This window comes from Alligator mississippiensis, chromosome 9 (genome assembly GCF_030867095.1).
Source record: "Alligator mississippiensis isolate rAllMis1 chromosome 9, rAllMis1, whole genome shotgun sequence".
NCBI classification, from domain to species: Eukaryota; Metazoa; Chordata; order Crocodylia; family Alligatoridae; genus Alligator; species Alligator mississippiensis.
Window position 1 is genome coordinate 6,359,168 of NC_081832.1, and position 21,536 is coordinate 6,380,703.

The following is a 21,536-nucleotide window of genomic DNA, read 5'->3' on the forward strand; positions in this document are numbered from 1 at the left end:
ATGCCGATTTAAGATTCCTTCTCAACTGCAGTAATGTTATAGTGGTGTTGCAACTACGATGGTCCAGAGAATATGTGAGAAGCAAGTTTTGTTAGGCAATATCTTTTATGATACCAACCTTATAGCTGAGAGAAAAGTTAGACAACCTTTTGGACACAAAACGCCTTTTCTCAGGCCTGGGAAAGAAGCAGATGAAGTCTAAGATCAACAGCAGGTAGGACAATGGCATGTAAAGCAGCAATAGCGGGTAGGGCAATGGCATGTAAAGCAGCAATAGCGGGTAGGACAATGGCATGTAAAGCAGCAATAGCGGGTAGAGCAATGACATGTAAAGCAGCAATAGCGGGTAGGGCAATGGCATGTAAAGCAGCAATAGCGGGTAGAGCAATGACATGTAAAGCAGCAATAGCGGGTAGGGCAATGGCATGTAAAGCAGCAATAGCGGGTAGAGCAATGACATGTAAAGCAGCAATAGCGGGTAGGGCAATGGCATGTAAAGCAGCAATAGCGGGTAGAGCAATGACATGTAAAGCAGCAATAGCGGGTAGGACAATGGCATGTAAAGCAGCAATAGCGGGTAGAGCAATGACATGTAAAGCAGCAATAGCGGGTAGGGCAATGACATGTAACACAGCAATAGCGGGTAGGGCAATGGCACGTAAAGCAGCAATAGCGGGTAGGGCAATGGCATGTAAAGCAGCAATAGCGGGTAGAGCATTGACATGTAAGGCAGCAATAGCGGGTAGAGCAATGACATGTAAAACAGCAATAGCAGGTAGGGCAATGATATGTAACACAGCAATAGCGGGTAGGGCAATGACATGTAAAGCAGCAATAGCGGGTAGGGCAATGATATGTAACACAGCAATAGCGGGTAGGGCAATGGCACGTAAAGCGGCAATAGCGGGTAGGGCAATGGCATGTAAAGCAGCAATAGCGGGTAGAGCAATGGTACGTAAAGCAGCAATAGCGGGTAGGGCAATGGCATGTAAAGCAGCAATAGCGGGTAGGGCAATGATATGTAAAGCAGCAATAGCGGGTAGGGCAATGACACGTAAAGCAGCAATAGTGGGTAGGGCAATGATCTGTAACGCAGCAATAGCGGGTAGAGCAATGACATGTAAAGCAGCAATAGCGGGTAGGGCAATGGCATGTAAAGCAGCAATAGCGGGTAGAGCAATGATATGTAAAGCAGCAATAGCGGGTAGGGCAATGGCATGTAAAGCAGCAATAGCAGGTAGAGCAATGACATGTAAAGCAGCAATAGCAGGTAGGGCAATGATATGTAACGCAGCAATAGTGGGTAGGGCAATGATATGTAACGCAGCAATAGCGGGTAGAGCAATGACATGTAAAGCAGCAATAGCGGGTAGAGCAATGGTACGTAAAGCAGCAATAGCGGGTAGGGCAATGGCATGTAAAGCAGCAATAGCAGGTAGAGCAATGACACGTAAAGCAGCAATAGCAGGTAGGGCAATGATATGTAACGCAGCAATAGTGGGTAGGGCAATGATATGTAACGCAGCAATAGCGGGTAGAGCAATGACATGTAAAGCAGCAATAGCGGGTAGAGCAATGGTACGTAAAGCAGCAATAGCGGGTAGGGCAATGGCATGTAAAGCAGCAATAGCGGGTAGGGCAATGATATGTAAAGCAGCAATAGCGGGTAGGGCAATGACACGTAAAGCAGCAATAGTGGGTAGGGCAATGATCTGTAACGCAGCAATAGCGGGTAGAGCAATGACATGTAAAGCAGCAATAGCGGGTAGGGCAATGGCATGTAAAGCAGCAATAGCGGGTAGAGCAATGACATGTAAAGCAGCAATAGCGGGTAGGGCAATGGCATGTAAAGCAGCAATAGCAGGTAGAGCAATGACATGTAAAGCAGCAATAGCGGGTAGGGCAATGGCATGTAAAGCAGCAATAGCAGGTAGAGCAATGGCATGTAAAGCAGCAATAGCGGGTAGGGCAATGACACGTAAAGCAGCAATAGTGGGTAGGGCAATGATATGTAACGCAGCAATAGCGGGTAGAGCAATGACATGTAAAGCAGCAATAGCAGGTAGGGCAATGACACACAATGACAAAGTAAAGAATTACTACACAGTTGGTTCAACAAAAGATATTACCAACCCCATCTTGCTTCTTTATTTCTGATTCTGCAGTAATGATCATGATGCATATTATGCAGCTGGCAGTTTCCATGAGTTCTGGAAAATGTGGTTCCACGTAACTCATCACTAAAACGCCATCAGCTTTGCTGAGAAATACAAGCCCTTCACATCACTATAAAATAATTCAGAAAGCAAAATAAGAATGTCTGAGCCAGCTGAAAGCACGAGAGGACAATTTTAGTTAGGTGGAATACAATTATCTGGTTTGGGATTTGGCCACGATATCAGAACGCCATTCTTTTGCATAAGAAAGCGTGTTGTTGGCCAATCCCTCTAAGCAAATCCCTCTAATGGAACTCACAGTGTTAAAGCATTGGTTCCTCTACCGACTCACCAACGACAAGGTTTCCCTCAGAGGTCTCCCATGCAAAATAATAAGTAAAACGTGTCAGGAACCAGGAGGCACAGTAGCTGTAGTGGAGGGAGAGAGCTACTACAAATAAACCACACAGGACTATGAAGAAAGGATCATTAGAAGTGGGCCAATTGTTTTTGTACAGCCCGAAGTCATCACGTTGGCTTTCAAGATTCACTGTCAAACTTTCCTTCCACTTTCCTCCTGGGCAGGATTCCTTCCTCTCACAGGTACATACCTTGCCAAACAGGCTCTGGCTCCATCCCTGCTATGCTTTCATCTATTTCCAAACACTCATCCATGGGTTTTTTTCTTTCCTGTACAACTCTCTGAATGCTGTTTGAATTATTGGACTAGCAGGAGGTGACAACATCATCTGAAAGTAGAGATCTTGATGTATTTTTCCCTCTTCATTTCAAGGTTTGAACATCTTAACCCAACAAGAAAAAGTCTGATGAGATCATGCTTCCTTATATAATTCCCTACACCAACCTGACCTGTTTCACATTCCCTTTTGAAGCACCAGTGCTACTTAGGTATAAGTGTTTAAGAAACACCAATATTACTTTTGTATTCTTCTCTTTTCTTGCGTTTATGAAAGCCACTTTTACCTTCGTCAAGTCAAAGTCCTTCCCATAATTGGCACAAGCCACAATATTTTCAGAGTACTAGTGCTTCTCAAGAACTTGGTTGTTAAATTACAGAACTCCTAAACCCCATCTGCTATTGTGATTGCCTGAATCCATGTTATTTGCTCAGACACTTATGTGGCTGTATGATGGAATAAGGAGAGCACCTCTATGATTCTTATCTTGCTTATTACAAAATAAGAACACCATTGCAACTTGATGTTAACTCTCTAACTTTGCAAACATCTTGTCAAAAGGGGGGCACGAAATACCCGAGCTGGAAGACGTAAGCTGCTGAGCTCTTGTCCTTGCTCTCCCACCAACTTCCTCAATGACTTTGAGCAAATAATATTAGGGCCAAAGTTTTAAAACAATGAAATCCTGTTCTCTTCACTCACGTGGCTCATCTAATCGAGCTGATCCTACTTGGGGCTGTTGATCGAGGGATGATGCTTACAGATTTCAGGGATAGGAAGAGAAGTAAAATGTTCCTACCTAAGTTATCTGGAAAAGCTAATGCAAATTAAGATGGCAAGACAGGAATCCCAAATCCTGTGGGGTTTTCTCACACAAGCAAATGCACTAAATATGCCATGATGATCATGAAAGCCTAATCATACAGTTAAGATATTTGATAACCAGTTCCCTAAGAAAATCCTTTATGGAGAACTGTGTTCTGGATACATGCTCATCTGGCTGGCAACAAGACTCATTTAAAATGATCCTGTATCAGTGCAGAATTCTCGTTTAATTTCTGTGAACTACATCACGAATGCACATCATGGTGGAAACTATTGGTGGAAGAAGGCCGAGAGGGGACCTGATTGTGGCTTACCACTGCATCAGAGGTGTACATCAGGGGCTCGGTGATTCACTGGGCACCCTGGTTGAAAACTAGAAACAACGGCCACAAACTGCTGGAAGACAGTTTCAGGCTGAACATTAGGAAAAACTTCTTTACAACTAGCGTGTCCAGGCTATGGAACAAGCTCCCCCCAGAGGTGGTGCAATCATCTACTCTAGAGGTCTTCAAGAGAGGATTGGACGGTCACCTGGCTGGGGTTGTCTGACCCCAGATGTCTTTCCTGCTCATGCAGGGGGCTAGACCCAATGATACTTCGGGGTCTCTTCCAGCCCCCTGATTCTATTCCATGACCAGTTTTTGAGTACTTACGCATTAGAGATGCCGTGTGCAGCCAAGCTACAAAAAAGTTTCAGCATCAAGATCAGCTTTCCCAGTCCTGCACACCTACTATCATTAGTTCAGTCTGTAACCAACCATTCCAGGCAAAAACTGGGCTCATCAACTCATTCTCAATAACTCAGGCAGAACATTATACGCTATCTTCTGCAGCTATGAACGCCAACAATGATGATAAGCCTTCAGAAATAAAAAGCAAAGAAGCCCCTTAAAAAGTTTGTTTAGGTACTGAAGTGAACTTTACTTCAGAGGGCCCCAATTTTTTATTTAAAAAAGCTTTAACATTGTAAGACATCCCTTCTATGTTTAATATGTATGCATAATGTACTTTGAAGATAGCATGAGCTAGTCAAATGCTGTACGCACTCCCTGTTTTGAATACATTAGTAACTTTTTCTACCGGCTTTTTAATAAACTGGTAAAAAAATTATTTCTGGCCCTTTATGCAGTGTTTGGGTTCCAACCCTTTCAAGCCATCCCCTGGTATTTTAGCAGGATCTTGCAATGATGAAGTTTTTCCTCTCTCATTCCTCAGTTGAGCAAAGCACCCCAGCACTTGCTTTGTTGAGTGAAGGTTTTAAGCAGTTGAAACGATACCTTTTTTCTGGGTAATTAGAAAGGTTTGGGAAGTCCATGCAGGCGGGACACCTGTGTTTCACTGGTTTGTTCTTGTCACCCTCTGGACTGGTAAAGCCTGGGAGGGAGACTATCAAGTCACTTAACAGTGATATACACTTTCAGCAAAGTAAAGAGTCACACTGACAAGTTTGAAAGAACTCCAATCCTTCTTTGCCACCAAGGGTTTAACAGCTGAGAGGCAAGCCTGTGAGAAGATGAGAAATGGGTAGGTTCCCACTGGTCCAACTGAATACGTTTTAAGAGATGTCCCTTCATCAACATGCCTATAATGATGCTTGTCCTTGAATTAGACCCATATTTACAAACAATGATTGGGACGAATTGCCACAGACATGACATTTATTTTTCGGTGCTATAGTTCAGAACATCTTTTCGACCCGGTAGTCAGATTTCGGCAGTTAACAACAAAGAACACTGAAACAAAGGTTAAGGGCTTTGATCGAGTCGGAGCAAAGCATAAATCATAGATAGGTAAGGTGGATCTCTCCAACTGTTTTCTTTTGTTGGAAGAAGAGATTTTTGCTGTGTAGTTAGCTCTGTTCCCGTTTTATTAGTGGATGAATGAATTTCGCTTTGGGATGGGCTTTTACTATCTTTCTGAGCCCGTCCCTAGGGTAGGATGGAGACTACATAAAAAGGTAACATTAGTAAGTTTGGCTCTAAAATTGTATGAAACCCGGTTCATTTTTCAAAGGTGCTGAGGACTTAAAGCTCATGCCGACTTTAACGGCAGGCCTGGTTTCTCAATCCCTCTGCAAGAGCAGGCTGAATGCGTGCACACAGTTTCATGAACGGGATTTGCAGCTGATGCTGTGATTAAATCCTGGGTGGTCAAATTCATTTAAGCATTAAATTTCCCCAATTATCATGGTCAGTCTCACTGTCAACAGCTATACATTATTAATTTTATTAGTCAACTCTACCACAGACATTAAATGTCCTCCTCCTTTTCAAGGATCTGGTTGAGTTAATTCAGTCCTTTTGTGACCCAGTCAAAACAATGCTTTTTAAAAACACTTTTAGCCTACTCTAATGAAACGGCAGCAATGATAAGTTAAGGACTCTGAATGAGGCAAATACCTTTAACAGTCTAGTTCCAGGAGACGGTCATGTTCATGGTGGCTGATCCTACACCCGGTTCATGAAAGAACGGCAAAATAAGATGGGACATAACATGATGTAGGTAGGGCTTACATCAGTAGTGACATTTTGGCACAGACCTCAATACAGTCTTGTTCATCTTGGTTGCAGATGTACATAATTTGTAATGTTTTAGTTCTACAATTTCCCTTGTCTTCAAGTGGCCAACCCTGCCTTCAGCTCTGAAAAGTTGGGAGGGAAGGACAATAAGCTATTGAGCCTTGCAAAGATAATAATTTGAGTATAGAACGAGATTTCTCCCAGAATAAACAGAGAAGATGGCTGTCATTTTGCACATACGCTCTCAACGTCTCTGTCTTCTGGAGCCTCTTCTGCTGAGAACTGTTCCCAATCTCTTTCTGTGATATTGATATTCATTTATGAAGTGATAATGACAGTTAAATACAAGATAGCAATGAAGAAAAAGCAGTCTGCTACAACTGATTTAATATGCTTGGACACGGGTACAGAAGAGAGGGAGGCCAGACTGCATTTTGTGGTCTAACTCTTCACCTGCTGCAAAATGGCTCAGGCCCTAGGGTCACTGACTTCAAGGGATGACTGGAATAATGGAGACTGAGGGGGGCTCAGGCGCTCATTTTGTACAGACTGATGGGGGCAGCGCGTGGGCTAGAAGGTAGATGGATATGGAGACATTCAGACTCGGGGCAATTTCAGTTTCTGCACATGCGGAAGGTAGAATACGTTGAAGATTGACGCCTCCAGATATATCACTGCTTACAAGTATTACGCTAAAGCAAAAGATGGAAACTAAGATGAAAACTAAGTCAATGGGTATTTGACGGGGAAGAATACTGGAATGAAGAAGACGCTACACAGCTAATTCCAGATAAGTAAAGCCTAACAAGCTGATTGTTTTTTCTTTTGGAGTATTATCCCATTCAGGTTTATCTTTCATAAATGCTGATGTGAGCTATAAGGGCTTAATAAACAACAGTTTCTTTTCCTTTTTTCTTTTTTTTTTGTGTGTGTGCAAATTATACCCACAGGTCCCATTGACACTTTCAATTGCAACAACAGCCAGTCAGATGAGAACGGCGTAAGAAACTTTATCTTAAGTATTTATTGTTATGCTAGAATATCACTCAGTTTCCTCTGGGGTAATTCAGCACTCCGGTGGGAAATATGTGACCTCATTTGCATTTTCTAATTGAATTGCTATCAGGTTTCCTGCAAGACTGAACAAAAAAAAAAAAAAGTTCCTACAGTTACTAACACCACTTGTGTTAACCAGAAAAAGGTTTACCTTCAAGTGGTTGCTAGGAGAGGAAGAAAAAGAAATCTATTCTTTATGGCTCGTAAATTGCCTTGGATTTTTATACTTACCCTCTTTGCGATCAATTTTATCCTACTCTAATGAAACTTAGATATTGTCATTAAAATCCTTCTACTACAATGGTTTCCACTGGAAATTTGCCCGCTTTGCTGTGGTAAACGGATAGAGTTACCTCATGTTTATTCAGCAATGCCTACCCTTCCTTTAATCAACGGGGCACATACTGAAATCAGACTGTGCAGTTATCTAAGACAATTAGCACATTTTAAGGGTACGATATAAAGAAGAAACAGGGTCAGGGTACTAGGCTCACCATTAAAACGTCAGCTTTCAACAAGAGCAACCACCCTGCGATGGCTGAGATACGTGTATAGTAACAGAAGCTCTGATTCTTCAGTGCAAGCTCAGAGGGATTATTTGAATTCAGTGCCAACTCCACCTGGGGACAGCGGTCTGCAAGATCCTATTTCAGGGCTTCTGAAATTCAGCAGTGTCCCTGTCTTGTAGGTAGAGCTACAGCCCCCATCACCACAGGACAGGAGCATCTCACGTTCTTTAATGTATTTAACCACACGCACTTCTGTGAGCCAGAAAGGTATCCAGGTTGTAGCCGTACTGGTGTAGTGGCAAAAGCAATCAGGACTCGTGGTAGAGGTGATATCTTTTATTAGACCAACTGGATTTTTGCAAAAAAAAAAGTCTTTAATTGCAAGCTTTCGGGCATAAACACCCTTCATCAGGCATTGGAGAAAAGACTGTACCCAGGAGAACTTTTACAATTATTTCTCTGATGCCTGATGAAGGGTGTTTGTGCCTGAAAGCTTGCAATTAAAGAATTTCTTTTTGCAAAAATCTAGCTGGTCGAATAAAAGATATCATCTCTACCACGAGTCCTGATTGCTGAGAGAGAGAAAAGTGCTTATGTTCATTTTACATGTGGGGGACTGAGGCACCGAGGAACTAACAGACCTGCCCAAGGTCACATGCACACCGTCTTTGGCAGACAGAGGTATAACTAGTGTGTTTGCACCCTGGACAGAGAGGACAGAGAGCAGGGGAGGGGGTCTCAGTGTTACCGGCCTTGGAGACTCGAACACCCCGGCTACTGCTGCTGCCACTGCGGCAGCACAATCAATGTACCCCCTAAATTTGCACCCGGGGCTGGTGCCCCACTAGCCCATTCCTAGCTGGGGCTGGAAACTCAATTTCCCAAGTCTTATACTAGTGCCCTCGCTATTCGGATAAATTCTCCTCTCTCTAATGCGTGTAGCATAGTAACCATTACTACAAGCTGGTTTTTAAGTGGTGCCCATTCCAGGTGGCGCAATCATTTCCTCAAGAAATTTCAATTTGCTGAAAATTATGAGCTGTATGTTGTTTCCCCTTAAAGGAACACGCTACTAGGGAGAAGAGGGGAAGGAAACCTTGTTACTCGGAGTACTTGTGCAGCAGATGGCCATCCGATGGAGGGGGATGGAGGAGCACAGGTGAGTGCTCATCAGACCAGACCAGAAGGGCATGCCTCCTCCAAAATTACATACCAGCAAACAACCAGGCACTGATTGCAGGATGCTGGGGGACAGATTCATAGTTATCCCAAATTATCAATCATGTACATAAATCAGTCACAAGCATACAAAGGAAAATGAGGGATGCTGGTTGCCCGCACCAAATTGGAGACTGCACAATAATGGCTTGTAGTTCTCGGGAAAAAAAGCTTGCCAGAGTCAGAAAAGTCCCTAACACAGTTGCCTGTAGATGCATTTTCGCTTGAGTCATATTATATCTACTAAGAATACTTGTCAAATGTGTTCCCTGGAAGGTCTATGAAATGCCGGTTATTAGGGTCGCGACCTGAAACAAATCGAACTGGATGTTGTTGGTTTTCAGCGCGGCAGTGTTATCTTTGAAAATAATCCCGCTATCATGTTTGTTTCTTTGGTAAACAAAGCATTATTTTGCTTGCAAAAAGCACGAGTGCTGAAATAAAACACAAGTTAGATGCTGGTAATGTGGACCCACAATAAAACTGTCTGTGACCTTGTCATTAGTCTTGTTTTCCATATTTTTTTCAGCCTCAAACTATACACTAATAAGGCTTTTAGAAAGGAATGATCTGAATTTTAAAAAGCTGTAGCTCCGCGTTGAACCAGAGTTCAGCTTATATTATGAGTAGATGGATTTCCAAATATTTTGCTAAAGGAGAAATGGGTGTTCACCGAGTTTTCTTTGTGCTTTCGGCTGAGCTGAGCTGAAACTTTGAAGTCGTACATAAGTTACATTACTTTGTTCCTCCAGGACTGAATCACTGCGGGCGCGTCTACACGTTCAGTAATACGCTGTAGTTGCTATGCATTAAATTTAGTACTTGGTTAGTCGAGTACTAAATCAATGCGCAGTAACTTGTGTTATGTAGCGCCAGCCGGCACACAGCTTTTTAACGACACTTACTGCGCAGTAGCCCGATACTACTGTGCAGTAGAGTATTAGCATGGTTTTTGCCCGGCACACTACTGTGCAGTGCTTTTAGGCTACTGTGCAATTAGCATCTCATGTAGACGCATCCTGTAACAGGGAAGCAGCGTTCCTTTTGTTACTAAGTGGAAACACAGATGATACAATATGCGGGGATTAATTATGTCTAGCGTGAACTAAAGTCGTCCTGGGGAATGGGGTGGAGGGGAAGCATATATTTATAGAGATCTATGCCTCACCCTAGCTCTGGGGAGAATATACCGGGTGACTGCATGCAGAATGCAATTCCTTTGAATGCTCCCCTCCCTCATTTCTCTCTGCAGGTAAAAATTGGCCCAAAGGGAATGGAGAGAGCTAGACACACTGCATGAGTCTCTGGCATCACCTTAAAGCCTCGAGAAAAATAATGTGTCTCTGATCGGCCCCTGGGAGTGCAGTGAATCGACGCTGTTGCCAAGAGAGGGTTGCGTTTAAATGGCACAGTGCACCCTTCGGATGGTGCCTTCTTCTGCACATATCCAGGACAATAAAGATATAACAACAACAATAATAAATGTGTATCTTGCTTCAGGAAAGAGCCCTTAAGTATTGACTGGTGAGTATTGTAAGCCTTTGGCACCAGCTTGCATTATTCAACTCCAGTTAAGGGAGGACATGGGCACTCAGTGGACTGGATGCCTGCCACAAAGGTGCCATGTTGTGCCTGACTGCCCTTTTGGCCAAGGGAGGCTTTGTGCCAGCATGTGTTTCTTATCAGGCAGCCACCACGCTCCTAGTCCTTGTTGTCTTTTGAAGAAAACAAGCTTAAATCTCCAATCTGGATCCCCTCTATGAGAGCGCTCGGCTCTTCCACTGGGCTGCGGAAAGAGACAGATGGCTCATTGAAAGAAATTTATCATCGTACCATGCTGGTAGAAGAGTCCACAGGTCAAATTCTTCTCTCAGCTATAGCTATGGAGACGGAGTCAACGTGCAACTCAAGCTTTAAACTATTTCACCAGAGAGCAGAATTTTACCCCGTGTCGCTTGAGAAGAGACTAGTTAAATTCTGGCAGGAAGATAGACACAGGATCGATTCGCCATACCTTTAATTGGAGGGAAATGGTGAACAATAAAAAGCAAAGACATGACAATCTGAAAAATCCTCTATAAGGCAAGAAGCTTCTCTATATAACAGAACTAAGTCATCAGTTAAAAACATGCAAGTCTGAAATAAGGAGCATCTTCTCTAATAATGCCAAGTGAAAGCATGTGCAAGGAAGGGAATAAGCTTGCAAGATGCTGGCCACTGTTTGTGGCTTTTCCTATTTAGAAACCTGCCCTGTAAATATGACGAGACAGACTGTGTAATGCACGCCTATATTATATTAATCTTTTTACAGAAGTAGGGAACACATGCAGATTTAGTCAAGAAAACAGCCTCTTTACCTTGTGACCACTGTGTTGAGACTTCTCTCCCACCAGCAGTCTGACCATTGTTTCCCATCTCTCTAGGGTTTGGTGGTCCCATGCAGTCACCACAAACATTGTCTGCTTTGAAGGGGTATGCACCGGATGGGCAGCATAGACAGTCCCATCTGTCCTCACCTTGAAGTCCAAGTTGTTGGTTTCGTACCGAACTCCCTTGTTCCCGACACAGCCATTAAATTTTACTAGAATAGGAGGCAAGAGACAGAGGAGACGTGTGAGACGGGTATGATAAGAAAAGCAATCAAACACAAGTTTCAGACATTTAATTTTCAGCGATGTGCTCTATATCTCTAATAACCATCAAGGAAATGATTTAACTGTTTCTTCGACCTTTCAGGAATGCTCCTGCGCTTTATCTCCAGCCCCAGGGGAAGGAGCTGCAAGCCGTTTTTAAAGTATTTGATACAGTTTCATTAGATCTAAAACGCAGCTGTTCCCCATTTCTACAAGTGGATTTCTCCCTTGTCACCATTATCTTTTAAATTCAACTGGAGTCTATTACCCACGCTGTGGGTATTCTTTGCACAAAATGTATTCTGTTTCCTTAATCCTTCAACAATCTACCCACTAGATAAGATATTTGTACATGCTTAACTGAAACGTAAAGCCCCATAACAATTCAATTATCAGCAATATGTAACTTAATAAAGAGAAATTAAAAAATCATTTTAGAAAATGTATCCCTGTGCTGAAGTGTCATACATGCAGGCAGCACAGTAATCTGCTATCTGACCGCTCTCTATACCACATTCCTGTGAAAAGGGCAGAACTCCGAAACAGGTCCAAAAATACAACACGGAGCCTAAAAAATAGGGTGTCTGCTCAAGGGTCCCTTAATGTCGAAATCTATTTTGCACTTAAAATCAAATGATGGTAATGTATTGTCTTGTTAACAAGTACTTTTTTTGCTGACACCTGGCTGAACATCACAAATGCTGGGCTAAAAAATATCCTTATCTGTGAAATAGCAAAATTGACAGATTAGATGGATTTGAACCTGCAACCATTTGCACACAATTAGATCACCTTCTGCTGCACCATTACTTCATTGGATAATATGCACATATATTACACCAGATAAAATATTTCAAGGAAGTGCAAATGGATATACAGCTAAGGTACTTACATGGCACCTATTACTGTAGCATCTCAGTGCTTCATTGTCTTTAATACATTTATCCTCATAACACCACTGTGAAGTACTGCCAGCCTCATTTGCTATACAGGGATCAGAGGTGCAGAGTGACAAAAACACTTCCCAAAGTCACATGGGACTTATGTAGTGGAGCAAGGAACTGAATCTCAGTCTCTTGAGTCCCCAGTTAGTGGCCTAGCCAGTGGACCGTCCTTCTGCTTTATTATGCACAATGCATCCCTTAATGAGCGCGGTATTGAGTTTGTTTCTTAACGGCGCTGGCTTGAAAAGGCTTTCCAGACTGCATATTTATTTAAATGACATTAGTACATTTTTATATCTGTGCTGTTGGAACTGTCACCTAGCGCTGCAGTAAATTATGAGGCACCAACAGCAAATGTCACATTTTGCTGATAAAAAAAAAAAGATGGATAAAGTTACCTAGTATTTTTTTTAAGTGGGTATTAAAGCAATTACGGGGGGAGGGTTTTGTTTTTAGGTAATTTCACTGTCACAGATTACATGATTTAATTACTGATTATTCTAAAGCCCGGGGGGGGGGGGGGGGGGGGGCTCCTTGATATATTGTTTAATAACATTTATTTTTCTATGCCTTCATTTTTCATTATTGCTAGGTTTGCAATAAATAAACTTCTATGTGCATCTTCTTGTCTAGAGTTTTTCACTTTAGGCGTCTGCCCCATTTGCTATAACCCCCCCCAAACCACCCCAGACTACAATAACACGTTTTTCTATGTAATAAGAGCTGATATCTCCTTCTTTGTTCTGGGTGCTAATGACAATGATTCCTCCGTTTATCTAAGAAACAGAGTATTACAATACTGTTTCTATGGCCCACTTTCTGAAGGTCTAGATATTTTGGGTCCAGTCCGTGATGCCCCTGAAAACAGAAGACGTTGAGCAAAATGAAAGCTCAGGCCCTCTGTTCTTGCAAAAGCAAAGCTTGTGCATTCAAGGGGAGTTCTGCTTGACCCGGGGATGTGGGCAGTGCATAGGAATAGACCTCACTTGATTTCAATAAAAAAAAGTTAGGATTGTTTCGGGCCGCAAGAGCTCTGACATGGAAAGGAACTTGAATCAAAGCTCTTTCACCTTGTGGCTGTCTGGATTGAAGAGCCTTATTCAAGCCCATGAAATGCTGCTTTTATATTGAAATTGCTGTCAAGTTACTGCATGAAGACAGAACTGTCGCTCTCAGCCCACTGAACTCAAATAGAGGCCTTCATTGGTTTCAATGAGCTTTAAACTGCAGCCCGAAGGAAGCACACCCAACACTTCTGATAGTATCAGAAACAGGCCATGATAAGTGCTTGTAAACGTGATGTCATCAGAAAACCGGGATGTATTTAGCATTTTAAGGGCAGGTTTGCAATACCACCTAAGGGCTTTAGAGATTGACTTCCACTGGGATTGATGCTCCTAAATCTCTTAGGAACTTTTGAAAATCTCCCCTTTTACTCATAGCTACATTAAATATATAGAAACATGTTATGGTGTTTTGTAGTATGGTCAATTAATAAGTTGTTTTCAGAAAACTCCTCTCTTTTGTTCAGTGCAGGTAAACATTATGTAAACTGGAGAATGATTAAGCCTTTCATTTATGCCAGGGCCCTGTAAAAAGCAATCAAATTCAGTTCTGTAATTGGTATGGTTTTCTGCAATACCTATATATCATACGCATAAAGTATAATGGATAATTAAGACAGACAGACAAAGCAAGAACGTTATAATTGCGGCAATTCAGTGCTTATTCTAATTTAGTAAAGATTAAACAAATACACAAAGTACTACTAATTGGGTGAAAAGAAAGCCTTCCTATATGTTCATACTGATTCAGTATTCAAAATACTTAAACATCTGCTTAAGACACAGTGCACTGCTCCAATATGCTGCTCTTGTGTCATATGTCACTGTGTCGACTTTTATGCTCCATTATCTAAAAATGGCTACCTCTTAGACAAAGTCCCTCTGTGATTCACTAATTACTTCCATTAGTTTAAAACAAACTTGACTAGAGACAGAGAGGATCCTGAGAGAAATTAAGTCTAATTTTTTAAACAAGCAAAGTCTCTGCTCCATACTGTTCCACACACGATACCGTAGATAGATGAATTAAATATGAGGAACTCCTCCTTGACTGAGGTCTTAGGAGAGCAAAAAGAGAGAAGACTTCAAGGACACCAGAATCTGTAAAGTTTTGCCGTTATGGAGATCTCAGCCTTGCACAGCTGCCTGAATAATGATTAAATATATTAGGCCAAGTTCAACTTTAGTATCACTTCATTAGCTGAAGCAGAATGGCACTGGGGATGCATTTGGTGCACTGTGGATAGAGAGAGTGATATACTCCAACGTCCATGCAATTTCTAGCTTCACTGGGAATACTTGCACAAAGGGCTCACAATCTGGCCAGAGCAATCGCTATTACGTTCTCTTCTGTATGTCCTATAATGCTCTCTTAGGTTTCAATCCTGAGAGATACTCTGCCTTTGCTGACTTCGGTGAGAGATGTGAGTGCTCAACACCTGTCTGGATCAAGTCCATAGTGACTCAACACACTAATGTTTTCTGTACCATTTTCATCTCTCACCAATACATCATGCCGATGACAGATAGGAATTTATTTATGTCCTCAATCGGATGATACATGATTGTATGCTACAAAAACTGCTTCAGCAAATTATGCAAAGGACAAACACCACGCTGAAAAACCCCCTTCTATGGCAGCTCTATCAGCCTTTGCTGTATAATCTCGGCTGTGACCTCAGGTGAACACATAACTATTAGGGCTGTTAAACGATTAAAAAAATTGATTGCGATTAGTTGCATGATTAAAAAATTAATTGCAATTAATCACAATTTTAAATCGCACAGCTAAAAATTGAAAATTATGCACAGAAAAACTCAAAGTTGTGCAAAATTATGCAGGTATTTTGTATGTTTTGGGGGTGGGGTGTGTGTGTGGGGGGGAATTTGTGAAGGTGTTGGGGGCTGCGGGGGTGTGTGTGGGTTTTGGAGCCCAGGGAGGGGGGTCCCTGCACCCCCTGGCAGGATGTGGGGTACTGTGGCTCAGGAGCGAGGGGCAGCAGCAGGGCTGGAGGGGCTGTGGCTTGGCAGTGAGGGGCAGACACACACACTACCCAGCAGGTAAGTGTATGGGGTGGGGGAAAGGGGCATAGGGGAGCAGATGGAGGCCCCCAAGGTGAGGGAAGGAGTGAGCAGAGGCAGGGCTGGGGTGAAGGGATCCCAGGGCGGGTTGTGAGCTGTGGGTGACTCATCCAGGTGTGCGACGAGGCTCCCACCGCTGTGCACACCACAGGGGAGACATGGGGGCATGTGTCCCTGGATTTGTGCGTGGGGAGGTGGTGGGCTGCTGCTGCAGGCTGGGGCTTTGTGCCTGGCTGCCACTGCCCCAGGAGCCACACGACCCTTTGTGCCTCCCACCAGGAGTGTTCCCATCAGGGACCTTGCAGATTTTCCCTCCTTCTACACACGGTGATGCCTGCAGCATCGGGGCAGGCAGGGGACATGGAGCAGCCACTGCATGCTCCCTGGGCAAAGGCAGTGAGGCGTGGAGCCCCTGCCCGCAGCAGCAGCCTACCTCTGCCCCATGCACAAATCCGGGGGCAGGTCCCCTGGGGTGCACACAGCAGCAGAAGCCCCTCCCGTGCGCCCCTGGATGAGTGGCCCATGGCTCCAATCATCCCACGATCCACCGCAGGGCCCCATTCACCCTAGCCCTTGTCCCTGCCCCTCTCCCTCCCTCACCGTGGAGGCCTTGATCTGCCTCCCCCACCCCCTTTCCCCTTCACAGACTTGTCTGCTGGGCAGTGCTCCACACAATACTGGGCTATGTTCCTGGCTGCCTGCAGGCTACGGCTGTGTGTCCATGTCCATGTGTGCCCCTCCCCCCCGCTGCAGCCACTTGGAGCCCGTACCCTGGCTGCCCTGCGGTCCTCTCCACTGGCAGCACTGCCCCGTGGGGTGGCCTGGAAACTGCAGTGATCAGAGCAGAGCTCCAAAACCATGTGCCTGGGTTAATGATTTAAAAAAAAAAATCAACGCAAACAACAATTAACATGTTAATCGTGTGCGTTAACTGTGATTAATTGCCAGCCCTAATAAATATATTTTCTATAAGGTGCACAAAGATTCGGGCACCTAATTCAAACTCTCATAGCCTAATGAGAGGTGTAGATTAATCCAGGTAGAGACACACCGACAATTTGTATCATAACAATTAAAACAAAGTGCCTTTAATGGAAAATCCCAACAGGCAGATTCATAAGGATTGCACACGACGTACAAATTCTTTAAGGAAGTAGGATGGGTAAATAACCTTGTCTCAGAAGTGGGTGGGTTAGTCACATGGAGCTGGAATTAAGGCTGTTTTAGTGATCTTAACTGCCCATACGTTTTGACTATTTTGTGCACTTGAGGCATGCCTTCCACAGAACTCCGCTAAACTTAAACCCCTGCTCAAATGTTGGTCTGAACCAAGGTATCTGTATGTACTGTGTGAAGTGCAAACCTCAGAATGACATTTCAACAGGAACAGGATACACTGTGCCTCTTATAAGTACTAGCATGACGCATCCATCGAACCCTGGCTTTGTAAGAGCATGTTTTAGGACACTAGCAATGAATGCTACGCACACTTTATTCGCAAGTGAATTCAGCAGACTCCCATTGATCGTACTTGGGATTTGTAGTCTAACAGGTGTGGATCCTGTGGTCTTTTCAGCGGGTCCTTATCAATGATCTACCTATCAGATACATACGGGCACACAGACATGCAACCGTGTTTCCATGCAGTCGAGCAGATTCTTAGCACTCTTCTCTTCTCTGTTATCCTCATTAGCTCTCATGCACTCCTCCTTCCCCACCACACATCGAGTGCGTTTCCACGGGATTTTACATCCTTTCTTCAAAACATTTATAGAATCAATCCTGACAAATATCACATTATTGTGCTGTAATGAACAGCATTGCTTAATAAATGGGAAGAACCTTCCATCCTTGCATACCTCCCCCAGCTTTTCACTTTAAGTGATGTAGACTGTAAGTTAAATATTCACACCATGTCAGACATTTGTCTTTTTCTTCTTTAGAAAGCTCGAAATTTATGTAATTTGCAGTGGATGCAACTCTGGACTTAAAAAAATAAGTTCACAAATAAATAAATAAGCATTGGCTCTGTTTACCAAGCTCAGATCTCTGTGGACTTGAATCTATCTTTCTTTGACCAGTTTGAAGTCTAAGGAACACTGCATGAATTTAACATTCAAAGGCAGCGGCATCAGTAATTAGGATTGCAGATAAACAGCAGAGCCCCACATCTATCATTTTTACAGGATGGTAAAAAAAAAAAAAAATCTTTTTTTTTTTTAATATACTGTGGAAAAATGTTCAGTGATGCTTATCGAAAGCTTATGTTGAAAACAGCATCAAATGCCCGATGAAAAGAAAACCAGGACAGCACCCTCATTAGCAGGCTTTTAGGTTTAACCCTTTACCCCCATCATTTTTAATTGCTTGCTCTATGAAAGGAGGCAATATGACAATTTGATATGGGGAAATAGGTAGTGAATGACGGGCAGAGAAGCTGCAGCAGGCTGTTTGGCATCTAAAGAAAAAATGAGTTGTATCTTTCTTCAAAAACGACATAGGATAAAAAAAACCCCAACCCCCTCCAACAAGTTTATGTATTGTTCCTTTTTATTAGGTAGCTTGTTAGACTAGCTGGACAGAGTCAAATGATCAGACAAAGAGTTTGCTAGATTTATGGTCAGATACTGAACTTAGTTGCCCCCAGATATCTCAGGAAGAGGTTGATTGGGGAAGGTTTGCTGGAGTTTAATATGATATTGAATGGAATACACTGAAAGACTAGCCTTGAGCCTTGCTTTCTGGGTTCAAGACAAAGCACATTTGTCCTCCTTTCACCTGCTAACAAATTTCCACCAAACCGGCCAGGGCCACTACATCCAAGAATGACTCTTTTCCTTTCCCAGGAGCTGCCCCTGGCAAGATAGCATCCTGCAATTCAGAATGATTAGCCCCTGAGAAGCGCTGCTTTCTTCCATGTTGCCTAAGGAAACCAGTCATATTATCCAGATAGAAACAGTTTCTCTTCTCCTAGATTTTAAAGCAGTCTTATAAATGCTTCTATCTTTAAGTTCCAAAATTAAACACTTACAGCATAAATCTAACTTTGATCAACTAATTAGCTCAGCCACCTTTTTTCCCTAACCGTGACGGTGGGACCATCTCTCTAGTGCAGCGATTCCCAAAGGGTGGGCTGTGAGAGCGGTAGCGTGTGCTGTGAAACTTTATCAGTATCGGATCTGACCTGTGGAAGCAGGTCATCCAGCCCGTGGGGCTCCCCGTGGGTCAGGAATTTGGTGGAGGAGGAGCAGTGGCAGTTAATCCTGCTGCCAGTCCCCCGCTGCCAAATTTCCAAGTTCTACGTGGCAGGATCAGGCCCTGGCTGCGCTGACCCCATGCAACGAGACTGGGATCTGGCCTGAGGACTGACCTGGCACAGCTCATTTGGCCCATGGGGCCAAAATTTTGGGGCACTACTGCGTATGTACATATAAATGCCTTTTCTGGTGTAAAAGTGAGGTGCGCTGCCAATTTTTACCCAGAAAAAAGGGTGCCCCAGGTATCAAAAGTTTTTGAAACACTATTTTCATTAATTGTATGGAACCATTTCGTTCTAAAGAAGAAATCGCTCAGAGCCTAGAAGTCCAAACTGGAAAAGTCATCTCTTTGCAAACAGTAGCTCCCTCCGCATGTTACACTTATAGGATAAACACACTAAGTCAAATTCATCCTGCTATCATTGCAATGAAATCAAGGAGTTTCACCATGGATAAATCTGATCTAATGCAAACATGCCTTAGGGGGTAACCACTGAACGTCTCAGTCACTTATGGAACGGTCTCAGCTGAATATTTCTGAGCACAGGACTTTACAGTGTGAATGTGTTTATTTCATATTAATTCTTTGTGTGATCTTGAGCAAATCACTAGCTTTGCTTCTTTTGTCCCAGTGCTACCATGCATCTGAATTCAAACCTCCTACTGATGTCAATGAACATGTGGACAAGGAACAATTTAGGGCAGCGGTGCCTAAAGTTTTCATCCTGCGGGCCAGACAAGTGGAGCCAGGTCATTCTGTGAACCCAGTCCAGTGCATGGTGCTAGCTCAGCTAGAGCCCGATACAGCTGCCCAGGAACATCATGGCCCAGGTCTGATCCAGCTGCATGGGGCTGGTGGGGCCGAAGCCTAATCAAAGCATACAGCAAAGGCTTAGCCAGGGCCTGACCCAACTGTGCGCAGATGGCGAGGCCTGGACCTGATCCAGCCACATGGGACTTGGAAATGTCACAGTGGAGCAGTGGCAGTGGTGCTCCCACGTCACCAAAATTGCAGACCCTTGGGGAGCTGCACTGGCCAGGTGACATGCCAGGGATTAAGCACCCCTGATTTAGTGGTACCTTAATAGCTTTTATCTGCCAGTTGCATTAGCATCAAATAAGGCATCTGGACAAGACTTGGCTTAGACACCAAGGGAAGAAAAAGAGGTCACCACATTTAAATACAAATATTACCTCGTAAGTACTGGTGGGCAATCTCTTGCCCCAAATGGCATCTTTTTTCTGAAAAGTGTGAGCACATTCAGTCCCTCACACGATCTGACTGGCAAAGTTTCTCAAGCACTTTGGAAGCAAGTATGCTGTAAATTAATTCTTCTTCCAGTCCTGCACTGTTTGTTATCTGCTAGTGTTAAGAACAGGGGTGTATCTCAGTGTAAAGTGTAATCAGTTTGGGGAAATGCATGCGTCAGATCAACTTCTTGGGCTCAATTTTCAAAGGTGTCTTGATGCACTTCATTTGTTCGTGCATCAGGCATCAGCCAGGTGTTCTCTCACCCACTTCATTGTCATCAATTTTAGTGTCTGAGTCATCTCACAATTGCTTCGGTAATATGGAGAGCTTTGTAAGTAAACACAGGAAGTCGAGTTTTGTGGAGCTCTTCTGGGATTGATGTGTGTGAATTAAAAAGAAAAAAACCCAACAAAAAACTACTGATGTAAGGTTGAAGAAAAGACAAGAGAACTCAGGAAGAGGCTTCTGTTTTCCTTTTTGCCTGAGAGAATGCATTTAGCTCCATGCAATTTTTATCACCTCTAAAATGTTCCTTATACAGATGGGATAGTCTTCTTGATACCACTGAGAGTTCTTCTTGGCAATATTGTGTTTTTAATACAAAAAATCAAAAGCTCAGTCATTCCATTTACTGAAGATGCAATACAACCTCTCCCCGCCCCAAGCCTTCTTTCCCGTAGTTTCTGTTTATAATGAATATAGAACTATAATCTAATACCATAACTGGATTTCTTTCTAACACAGATAATGAAATGCTCAGAGACCTCCTCCTTTGGTAAAAGAGAAATAGGAAAAATGGAAACAATGCATCTTTTTGCCAGATATCAACCTGCCATTATTAATCTTATGCTTTCTTTTTTCAACCATGTCTCCATAAAAAATATTACATTAATAAACTCTTATTGTCTTTAATATTTATAGCACTGGTGAAAGCAAAAAGCAGTAATACAAACAAGTTTTTTGGATGCACAAAAAAAAAATGATAAGTGTCTAATGATCATCTCTCCTATGATCGGGCTTACAAGGATGCAGTTTAGGAAAATGGTACTTCATGAAAGAGCTATAGGTATATGTATTTGCATATATATGCATATGTATCTATATGTACATGCATGCATGTATATCCTTATTCATGCACACATGATGCTAATAAAATCAACTGGATTATTAGCTAATAGTCCTGAGTTTAAACAATAAAAAATAATTAGGCTAGGGACAGACATTCAAAAAACCTGAGCCTAAATGGATTCAATCTTTGCCAGGTTAGTCTAATCTGGCTAGGCTGAACTGGTTTGAAACCAGACAGACAAGCTTTCTGGATTG

The 21,536-nt window shown here is 43.0% G+C and overlaps 1 protein-coding gene across 1 annotated transcript in view; it reads right to left on the reverse strand.

Moving 5' to 3' along the window:
* CDH4 (cadherin 4) overlaps positions 1–21,536 on the reverse strand; it is a 618,635-nt gene that overhangs the window by 236,046 nt on the left and 361,053 nt on the right. Inside the window, exon 3 of the mRNA XM_014609533.3 lies at positions 11,339–11,562. Coding sequence (XP_014465019.1) covers positions 11,339–11,562 — 224 coding nt within the window. The remainder of the gene's footprint in view (positions 1–11,338; positions 11,563–21,536) is intronic.